Source organism: Gorilla gorilla, chromosome 1 (genome assembly GCF_029281585.2).
Source record: "Gorilla gorilla gorilla isolate KB3781 chromosome 1, NHGRI_mGorGor1-v2.1_pri, whole genome shotgun sequence".
In the NCBI taxonomy this organism is placed as follows: Eukaryota; Metazoa; Chordata; class Mammalia; order Primates; family Hominidae; genus Gorilla; species Gorilla gorilla.
Window position 1 is genome coordinate 227,018,511 of NC_073224.2, and position 11,189 is coordinate 227,029,699.

General features: G+C 46.3%; 1 protein-coding gene across 1 annotated transcript; it reads right to left on the bottom strand.

Annotated features, from left to right (window-relative positions):
- On the bottom strand, positions 1-7,690 carry LOC129525038 (PRAME family member 15-like). Its single transcript, XM_055353223.2, has 4 exons — positions 7,010-7,690; positions 3,875-4,183; positions 2,626-3,207; positions 1-893 (listed from the first exon to the last, which is right to left on the bottom strand). The coding sequence occupies exons 2-4, from the start codon at positions 4,165-4,167 to the stop codon at positions 332-334; spliced, it is 1,437 nt and encodes a 478-aa protein (XP_055209198.2). The 5' UTR covers positions 4,168-4,183; positions 7,010-7,690; the 3' UTR covers positions 1-331.
- Between the last annotated feature and the right edge of the window lie 3,499 nt (positions 7,691-11,189).

Here is an 11,189-nt window from a genome sequence, read left to right on the forward strand (position 1 = left end):
CTGATCAGTTTTCCTTTATTTCTGATTGTTTCTTTACAACCATCCATGCAAGAGTAACTCCCTCATGTATTCTCAAGCCTGAATTCCACTCTAGACATTCAGATTCCCATTTTCGACTCTACAGGACACAGGTGCCCAAAGTCCCATCGAATCCATGGCAACATTTCCCCCAAGTCCGGCCCCTGCTTGATCAGCTTTCCTTTCCCACTTTCAGAGCCCATGTGTGAAACGATGTGTTCCGTGCTCCCTTTAGGATGTACCTAAGACCGAGGTTTTAGTTCCCAAGTGTCCAGAAGAAAGCGTTTGACATATCCTTCCAAATAGGCAGCATTCAACAGCAGCATTGATCTGCCTCCAGGTCATAAAATGACCTGTTGCCACAGTCAGGGCAGTAGTCAGTACAGAACAAGATCCTCTTGGGGTGCCTTAAGTCCCTCACTCTCTTCATCAGCTCAGCCCTAATTTGAGCAAATCTGCTCCAGCAGAGAGTACCATCAGCATCATAACTCTCCCGGGGGGCAGGATACAGCTCCAGGCATAAGTTTTTGAGTATGATTGTGTGGCTCAGCAGGTTCTCCAGGGTGGCCATGGAGATGGGATTTCCACAGAAGCTGAAGGTGTTGAGCTCAAAGCAGCGGCTCAGGGCAGGCAGGATGGCGTTGACTTGGGAGTCTATGATGCCACAGTCATCTAAATCCAGGTACTCGAGGGTGGCTGCAACTTTTTCTAGGAGAATTTGGAGAGGCACAAGACTGTAATTGGTCAGTCTGATGCCACTCAGGTCCAGGGTCTTTAGTTGACTGATACTCGGGCACTGGGATAGATGCTTCAAGTCTGATTCCAAAAGCACACAGTTAATTATTGCGAGGATCTTTAACGAGGTCTTCAGACAGCTGGGGAGAGAGAGCAAGAAGTTAATTCTGGGGAATCATAGGGGTGAGTGGAGGGTGGTGGGGAATGGCTTCAAGGTAATGGATGGAGACCTTTTTGCCCAAGTCCAGGGTCATTCTCATTGCCTGATGGTCAACACTTAGGATGATGCGTGATGAAGAGCTTTGCCACCGAGGTCAATTCCACTTTAGACCCGGCCCAGTAACTGACACCTGTAATCCCAGAACTTTGGGAGGCTGAGACTGGTGGATTACTTGAGACCAGCCTGCTGAACATGGCAAAACCTCCTCTCTACTAAAAATCCAAAAATTATCCAGGTGTGGTGGTGGGAGCCTGCAATTCCAGCTACTTGGGAAGCTGAGGCAGAAGAATCGCTTGAACCCAGGAGGTGTAAGTTGCAGTGAGCAGAGATCATGCCACTACACGCCAGCCTGGGTGACAGAGCGAGACTCTATTAAAAAAGAAAAGGAGAAAAAATAATTCCATTTGAGGCTGAGTCATTTCACCATCATTTATAGGAATGGATCAAGTTCACAGAATCCCTAAAGCTCCCTTTCCTCATCTGTCAGGCAGAAAACCACATCCCTGGGCCACAGGAGCCCAGTGGAGATTCAGGCATAAAGGACAAACCCAGACAGGATCCTGCAGCATCAGCTGGGGTGGGCGGGCTGCAGGCGTCCCTGACATGCCTGTATCATCAGCAAAGCATCTATCACTTTCACCATTGTTTGTGCCTGCTCCCTGACCCTCTGTTTCAGAATCATACATTTCCTAGGTAATTAATTTACCTGGAGCTCAAAAGAAACTTTTACAACAGGGAATTAGAGATGGGATCATTCATGTTCACGAAACTGTGGGGCACAAAGCTGATTTTCTGACATGTGCAGGTTTGCTGAGCATTCCCCTCTTCAGTGCCCACTTCACTTCCCTACTTCACATCATCTTCTTAAAAATTATCTTGTTGGCTGGGCATGGTAGCTCTCGCCTATAATCCCAGCACTTTGGGAGTCCAAGGTGGGTGGATCACCTGAAGTCAGGAGTTGGAGAATAACCTGGCCAACATGGTGAAACCCTGTCTCTACTTAAAATATAAAAAGTAGCCAGGTGTGGTGGCCCACGCCTGTAATCCCAGGCACTCAGGAGGCTGAGGCAGGAGAATCGCTTGAACCTGGGAGGCAGAAGTTGCTGAGAGCTGAGATGTCACAACTGCACTCTAGCCTGGATGATCAAAGTGAAAATCCATCTCAGAAAAAAAAAAGTTATCTTCTTTGTTTTTACTTTTATTTATTCATTTCTGACAGCGGTCTTGGGATGTTACCCAGACTGGTCTTAAACTCCTAGGCTCAAGCTCTCCTCTTGCCTCAGACTCCCAAAGTGCTAGGATTACAGGCATGAGCCACCATCCCTGGCCTATTTTTCATCATCTTAACTTAGACACACATCCTCAGGAAGAATTCAGAAAGGCACCCTCACTAGATCTGAACCCCCCAGTAGCTAGCTTCCTATTATAGCAACCTCTCTATAGCATCTCCCCTAGCTGATCCCTCTGCCTCTATTGGGATGGTTGCGTGATACCCATTTCAGGACAGGGCCGCCAACAGGACAATGCATGGACATTCTAGTGTCCCCTTCACTGTTACATCCTCATAGGCTGGCTCACAGTAGATGTCCACTAGCGTTTACTGTAACAGGCTCTGCTGTGGTCTGCAGAGAAAGCTCACCACCCTCCCTCACCTGAGCAGCTGGTCCAGGTGGCCTTCGAGGAAAGAAACAGAGTTCATATAAAGCTTTTGGAGGCAGCGCAGCTTGAGGAACTGAGTGGTGAACTGGGTAACAATCTCCTTCTCCTGCTCTGGGGAAACGTAGCGAGAGACATCCATGTGGGAGAGAACGAGCTTCTGAAGATTCCTCATGTGGCCCAGGTATGGGGTAAACTGTGTCAGGATGGGCAGTATCCACTTGCAATTCACTTCCACCTCCTGGATACAGTCTAGGTTCACCATTTTGAGGATGCTTCTGATATTGTGGAAGGGCATTCCCAAAATTTTCAGCTTCTTACAGCACAGGTGTAGTAAATCTTTCCTCTGCTTGACCCATAGAAGGAGGTAGGTGAGGTATTCATCCAGAGTCCTGTTCTTGAGCCAAAGTTCTACGAACACAGTCAAGGGCTGCTGTCCTCTCATCCTTGGACAGTCCTGCAGTGGTTTTTTGTTCCTCTTGGCATTGAGGAAGCACCCATGGGCCATAGCTTCAGACCAAACCATCCAGAAGTTCTCACAGACATCCTGTAAATCCAGCACTTGAAGTTTCCACCTCCTGTGGGAAAATAGAGGTGAGACTGAGAATTTCAGAACTCATTTCTGAACTTAAACTCCACATCCTGGATAGCAGCTCCTCCCCTCCCTGCTTCTTGTCCCTCTCTGTGACTTTTCTTCACCCTGTTTTCCCCTTGGATCCGGCCCACTTCCACATTTTTTTGTTTTTTTTTTGAGACCAAGTCTCCCTCTGTCGCCCAGGCTGGAGGGCAGTGGTGTGATGTCACCTCACTACAACCTCTGCTTCCCGGGTTCAAATGATTCTCCTGCCTCAACCTCACAAGTAGCTGGGATTACAGGAACCCACCATCATGCCCAGCTAATTTTAGTATTTTTAGTAGAGTTGGGGTTTACCATGTTGGACAGGCTGGCCTCCAACTCTTGACCTCAGCCTCCCAATGTGTTGGGATTACATTGTGAGCCACCATGCCCGGCCAAGTTCTCACTTTTCATGGTGCCTTTCAGTGCCATTAGAGGAGAGGTTCCTGTTACCTCCGTGGACCTGGCATGGTCAGCAGTGCTTTCCCTGAGGAGCTGGTGAATGGCCAAGTCCTCTCAGCTTCCTCACCACCACCAACCCCTCTTGGGTCTCCTCACTTCTCATGACCCAGCTGTTCCTTCGGTTGGACACCTGAGCCCTCCCCACCAGCCCACCTGGGCCACCTCACCTCGGACAAACCCCTTGGGTAAGCAGTGCATCAAGCCCATCGAGCACAGCTTGGAAGGCCTCCAGACAAGGCATCTTTATCAGAGGCCTCAGAGGGAGGCGGCGGAAGGGCCAGGCCTGCACCATCAGCTTCAGGGCCTCACAGCGTCTCCTGCTGAAGGCCTCCATGAACAGTGGGGGGAAAAGTTCCGTGGGCAGCTCCTCCAGGGTGGACATGGCCAAGGCTTGGTCCCTCAGCAGGCTCCGCCCCGCAAGCTCCAGGAGTCTGGGTGGAGTCCGGATGCTCATCTTCATGAATCTGCAGGGAAAACTTCCAGAGGACAAACCCAGAGAAAAGGCATCACTCTCAGGCCAAGCCCATGCAATCTCATCTTCTCCCAGGGCCAAAGTCACTGCTCTGGCAATGGTGAAAGAACCCTCAGTTTACTCCAATTCTGCTCTGTACTCAGTGGCCATTAAGCCAGCATTCTGCCTCTGCTGCATCAGCATGAGCGTCTCCCAAGCAGTGAGGAGGCAGGGCCACAACTAGCCATTCCTTTCTATCCAGTGTTCCATCCAGTGACTAGTGAGTGTGGAGGAACCTGAAAGCGAACCCCTCCTACCATTGGGGGAAATTACTAATTACTCAAGGTTCTAAAACAATGGGAATGGGAGTGTCACAAGCCTACATGCCCACATTTTCAGTTCCTACAAAAAAGCTTGTTGTGAACATTCATGGGGCATCCCTAGAATAGATACTATTTGTTTTCTTTTCATTATTTAAGCTTGCTTTCTCTTTCTCTCTCTTTCTTCTTTCTTTCTTTCCCTCTCTCCCTCCCTTCTTTCTTTCTTTCCCCCTCTCTCTCCCTTCTTTCTTTCTTTCCCTCTCTCCCTCCCTTCTTTCTTTCTTTCCCCCTCTCTCTCCCTTCTTTCTTTCTTGTCTTCTTTCCCTGCCTCCCTTCTGTCATTCTCTCTCTCTTTCTCTCTCTCCCTCTCTCACTCTCTTTCTGACAGGGTCTTGCTCTGTCACCCAGCCTGGAGTGTAGTGGTGGAATCTCAGCTCAGTGCAGCCTTGACATCCCATCTCAAAGGATTCTTCCTCCTCAGCCTCCCAAGTAGCTGGGACCACAGTTATGCATCACCACACCCAGCTCATCTTTTATTTTTTGACTTTTTGTAAAGACAGTGGATTTCGCTATGTTGTCCAAGCTGGTCTTGAACTCCTAGTCTCAAGCAATCTACCCCTCTTGGCCTCCCAACATACCGGGATTATAGGTGTGAGCCTCCGCCCCAGCCTCATTATTGAAAATTTCAGTGAGAAGCTCTGAAAGCTATGTGACACTGTTATGCATCACTCGCAAGATAGATGTTTCCAATGCACACCTCTTACACATATTCAAACTGAACCACTTTGGCTGGGTGCAGTGACTCACACCTGTAATCTGAGCATTTTGTGAGGCCGAGGCAGGTGGATCATCTGAGATCAGGAGTTCAAGATGAGCCTGGCCAACATGGTAAAACCCTGCCTCTACTAAGACAGCAAAAATTAGCCAGGTGCAGTGGTCTGCGCCTGTAGTCCAAGCTACTAGGGAGGCTGAGGTAGGAGGATCGCTTGAACCCAGGAGGCAGAAGTTGCAGTGAGCTGACATTATACCACTCCACTCCAGCCTGGGAAATAGGCTAGATTGAACAGAGAGACAGAGAGAGCTACATTTGATTCGAATTCTTAATCTCTACCCAGTTAATCCTGATTGGATTTTTGGCTTTCTTAAATATTAACTGATCGAATTAGATATTCATCCATCAAAATGAAAGATTTAGGGATAGGGTGAAAGTCCAGGACTCATTCACTGATTCCCTTCACAAACATGGAGTTTTACTAAAATGTGTCCTTCAAAGTCCTGAGTGTGAGATAGGGAAGGGTTGAATCTCTTCCTGATATTAGACAGAAAGAAAGAAAACTTGAAAGTATCTTTGTTGAGGGATCCTTGGCCACATCAAATTTATCAAAATATTTCAGAGTTAAAACAGTTTTCAAAGACAGAGATGACAGTACCTAAGAAAACACAATAGAAATCTTCATATATTCAATGATCACCTAGGTGGCATAATTCTTTTTGGTGTTGAGGGAGCTGAATCTCAGTTCATCGCCCAGGCTAGAGTGCAGTGGTGCGATCTCGGCTCACTGTTACCTCAGCCTCCAAGATTCAAGCAATTCTCATCCTTCAGCCTTCCACGTAGCTGGGACTACAGGCATGCTCCCCCACAGCCATGTCTCCATTTGGGCGGAAGAGGATGTGATTGGTTTAAAATTAAGGTCAAAGATCCTTTTTGATTGATTTTGTTTTTGTTTTTTGGACAGGGTCTCTCTCTTTTGCCCAGGCTGGAGTACAGCAGTGGTGTGAGCATGGCTCACTGCAGCCTCAATCTTCTGGGCTCAAGTGATTCTCCCACACCAGCCACCCAAATAGCTGGGACTACAGATGCATGCCACCATGCTCGGCTAATTGAAAAAAGAAAAGTAGAGGCCAAGCACCAGTGACTCACAGCTGTAATCCCAGCACTTTGGGAGGCCAAGGCAGGTGGATCACTTGAGGTCAGGTGTTCGAGACCAACCTGGCCAGCATGGTGAACCCCAACCTGTACTAAAAATACAAAAATTAGCCAGGCATGGTTTCAGATGTCTGTGACACCAGCTTCTGAGGATGGAGACTGAGGCATGAGAATTGCTTGAACCCGGGAGGTAAAGGTTGCAGTGAGTTGAGATCGTGCCACTGCACTCCAGTCTGGGCAACACAGTGAGACTCCATCCCCATCCTCAAAAAAAGGAGGGTTTTTGTCATGTTGCCCAGGTTGCTCTCAAACCCCTGGGCTGAAATGATCTTCCCACTGTGGCCTCCCAAGGTGTTGGGGTTAAAGGCATGAGTCACTGCTCCCTTCAAGAATTTTGAAATGACATCAACCAAAGCACAATCAACTTTTTTGAAATAAAGACAGAACTGCATTTAGAGGAAAAAATTCAAGCTTTAAATTGTTCATTAAAAAAAAAGAAAAAGACAGGATACACTTCTGTGCCATCGTAGGCTGCCGTGTCAACAACCCAGAGCAGCTGACTGTAGGTCAGATGGGAGTGTCCTTACAGAAATTAGTGACTTACCAGATCTGGATGTAGTCTAGAAGGTGCTCAGACCTCAGGAAGAACCAGGCAGGAACTCCAGGCTTGAAGACTTTGGGTCTCTCCTGTGGGTCTTTAGAAGCTTTTATTGACCTTTCTAATCACAACTCCCACCCACGCCCCTCCACGTATCCGCTGCTAGCTTCCAATCAAAATATGATATCTGATTGCATTTGTGAAGCTCCACCCAGTTAATCCTGATTGGGTTTTTGGCTCTCCCCAGATTACCAGATTGAATCAGATGTCCATTCATATCACATATCTATATTCAGTTCATGAAGCAAGAAATTGACAGTGTTAGGGATAGGGTAGAAGTCAAGAATACATTCATTCAAGGCCAGACGAAGTGGCTCACACCTGTAATCCCAGCACTCTGGGAGGCAGAGGCAGGTTGATTATCTGAGGTCAGGAGTTTGAGACCAGCCTGGCCAACATGGTAAAACCCTACCTCTACTAAAATTACAAAAATTAGTCAGTTGTGGTGGTCTGCGCCTATAGTCCAAGCTACTAGGGAGGCTGAGGCAGGAGGATCGCTTGAACCCAGGAGGCAGAGGTTGCAGTGAGCTGACAATACACCACTGAACTCCAGCCTGGGAAATAGGCTAGAATCAAAAAAAAAAAAAAAAAAAGAAAAGAAAAAGAAAAAAGAGAGAGAGAGAACTAGATTTGATTTGACTTCTACCCAGTTAATCCTGACTGGATTTTTGGCTTTCTTCCAGATTTGCTGATGAAATTAGATATTCATCCATCAAAGTGAAAGATTTAGGGATAGGGTGAAAGTCCAGGAGTCATTCACTGATTCCCTTCACAAACATGGAGTGTTACTAATATGTGTCCTTCATAGTCCTGAGTGTGAGATAGGGAAGTGTTGAAACTCTTCCTGATTCCCTTCACAAACATGGAGTTTTACTAATATGTGTCCTTCATAGTCCTGAGTGTGAGATAGGGAAGTGTTGAATCTCTTCCTGATATTAGACAGAAAGAAAAATCTTGAAAGTGTCTTTGTTGAGGGATCCTTGGCTACATCAAATTTCTCAAAATATTTCAGAGTTAAAACAGTTTTCAAAGACAGAGTTGACAGTCCACAAGAACACACAATAGAAATCTTCATGTATCCAATGATCACCTGGGTGGTATAATCTAATTTTTTTGGTGTGGGTGAAGCTGAGTCTCACTTTGTCGCCCAGGCTGGAGTGCAGCAGCGCCATCTCAGCTTACTGTAACCTCCGCCTCTGAGATTGAAGCAATCCTCATGCTTCAGCCTTCCACGTAGCTGGGATTACAGGCATGCACCCCCACACCCATGTCTCCATTCCAGTGGAAGAATTACAGTGAGGACGTGATTGGTTTAAAATTAAGGTCATAGATCCTTTTTGGTTAAGATATTGTTTTTGTTTTTTGGACAGGGTCTCTCTCTTTTGCCCAGGCTGGAGTACAGCAGTGGTGTGAGCATGGCTCACTGCAGCCTCAATCTTCTGGGCTCAAGTGATTCTCCCACACCAGCCACCCAAATAGCTGGGACTACAGATGCATGCCACCATGCTCGGCTAATTGAAATAAAAAAAAGTAGAGGCCAAGCACCAGTGACTCACAGCTGTAATCCCAGCACTTTGGGAGGCCAAGGCAGGTGGATCACTTGAGGTCAGGTGTTCGAGACCAACCTGCCCAGCGTGGTGAAACCCCACCTCTACTAAAAATACAAAACTTAGCCAGGCATGGTTTCAGATGTCTGTGACATCAGCTTCTGAGGATGGAGACTGAGGCATGAGAATTGCTTGAACCCGGGAGGTAAAGGTTGCAGTGAGTTGAGATCGTGCCACTGCACTCCAGTCTGGGCAACACAGTGAGACTCCATCCCCACCCTCAAAAAAAGAACGTTGTGTAGAGGAGGGTTTTTGTCATGTTGCCCAGGTTGTTCTCAAACCCCTGGGCTGAAATGATCCTCCCACTTTAGCCTCCCAAAGTGTTGGGGTTAAAGGCATGAGTCACTGCTCCCTTCAAGAATTTTGAAATGACCTAAACCAAAGCACAATCACCTTTTTTGAAATAAAGACAGAACTGCATTTAGAGGAAAAAATTCAAAGCTTCAAATTGTTCATACGAAAAAAAAAAAGGACAGGATATAGGTCTGTGCCATCATCCCAGACCGACTGACTGTAGGTCAGATGGGAGTGTCCTTACAGAAATTAGTGACTTACCAGATCTGGATGTAGTCTAGAAGGTGCTCAGACCTCAGGAAGAAGCAGGCAGGAACTCCAGGCTTGAAGACTTTGGGTCTCTCCTGTGGGTCCTTAGAAGCTTTTATTGACCTTTCTAATCACAACTCCCACCCATGCCCCTCCACATATCCGCTGCTACCTTCCAATCAAAAAGTGATATCTGATTGCATTTGTGAAGCTCCACCCAGTTAATCCTGATTGGGTTTTTGGCTCCCCCCAGATTAATGGATTGAGTCAGATATCCATTCATATCACATATCTATATTCAGTTCGTGAAGCAAGAAATTGACAGTGTTAGGGATATCGTAGAAGTCAAGAATACATTCATTCAAGGGTGGGTGAGGTGACTTATACCTGTAATTCCAGCACTTTGGAAGGACAAGGTGAGTAGATCACCTGATGTCAGGGGTTCAAGACGAGCCAGGTCAAAAAGGTGAAACCCCGTCTCTACAAAAATACAAAAATTAGCTGGACATGATGGCAGGTGCCTGAAACTCAGCTACTTGGCAGGCTGAGGCAGGAGAATTGCTTGAACCCAGGAGGCAATGGTTGCAGTGAGCCAGAATTGTGCCACTGCACTCCAGTCTGGGTGACAGAGGGACATTCTGTCAAAAAATAACAAAATCATTCATTCATGAACTCCACAAACACTGATGGTATTTTACTAATATGTGAACTTCATAGTCTTGAGTGTGAGGCAGGGAAGGATTTGATCTGTTTACGACATTAGACAGAAAAATAAAATCTGAAAGTAGTGGTGTTAGGAGATCTTTGGCCACATCAAAATATAAAAATGCTTTCTACTTTAAAAAGCTTTATAAAAACAGAGGAGTCGTCCCTACGAAATCAGAATAAAAATCTCAATGTATTGAATGGTCTTTGGGATTTTGTATAACCTAAGGTAGCGGATTACATGCTCGTTACCTGGTGGAGGAGAGGTGCCACTGAGGACGTGAGTGGTCTCAGGGCTTAGGTTAAGGCTTCTTTGGAAGAAATTGAAACCACATCGATAAACTTTATAAATTTAATCGGTGAAGAAGGGAGGGAGAGAAACAAAAATAAACCAAGCTTGCAACACATTCAGCATTCATCAGGAGGTCTTCTTGCTCTCTGACCTGATTCCTCATGGTTGCCGGCAACCTACTGTTCCAAAATCACATAGACCTTAGATTACAGTTCCCCTTAACATCCCTGCAGACAACGATTTAAGTATTGGAAAACACTAACATTTTCATCTGAGATATTCTTTCAGGTTCTGCATGTCAGTGAAACTACTGATGCCAGCTGATCTGAAGGGCCATGCAATGCACCAACTCACCAAAGAATGCAGTTTCTACATCCTGTTGACTTCTTCCCTCTTACCACTACCCCAACTTTCCAGCCCCTTGCTATCCAGGATCCACTGGAAACCCTCAGTACTCCTTGGGGAGATGAATTTGAGGATCTCCTCCTAGCTTCTCATTCAGCCACCTTGTGATCATTAAACTCTCTGCTGCAAACCCTGCTGTCTCAGCATATTGCTAAGCCACTGTGCAGCAGGCATAGGAACCTGATGGTCCTGTAATAAAGTCATGTCAAAATTACAAATGGAAGTGAGGGTGTAGCTGGTCAGGGTTGAGCTTGGTTTTTAATGGGAACCTCGGAGTGAACCAAGACTTGCTGAACATGTTGGGGGTTATTGAGTGGGTGTAAGAGGAATCTATCTAACATTGCACTGATGTCCTTTTGGTTTTAATCCTTATGAGCAAGGATGAGTCTTTCAAAACAATTTGTATAATCCTCCTTATTTTTCCTTTCAAAACCTTCAAATTCCTTTATCTCCCCAAATAATCTCACATCTATTCCCATTTCTTTGCTTACTTCATAATAAACATTTTTTTTTACAGAGTCTTCCTCTCTGTTAAGTAGACCATATATGTTGTTGCCACACAAGATGAGCAACC

What these genes read in the sequence shown, in the direction of transcription:
- LOC129525038 (XM_055353223.2), bottom strand. Translation starts at nt 4,167, where the DNA reads ATGAAGATGAGCATCCGGACTCCACCCAGACTCCTGGAGCTTGCGGGG. An exon ending in ACCCAAGGGGTTTGTCCGAG is followed by an intron (nt 3,208 to 3,874) that starts GTGAGGTGGCCC and finishes ATTTTCCCACAG; the next exon opens with GAGGTGGAAACTTCAAGTGC. An exon ending in CACCTGGACCAGCTGCTCAG is followed by an intron (nt 894 to 2,625) that starts GTGAGGGAGGGT and finishes CTCTCTCCCCAG; the next exon opens with CTGTCTGAAGACCTCGTTAA.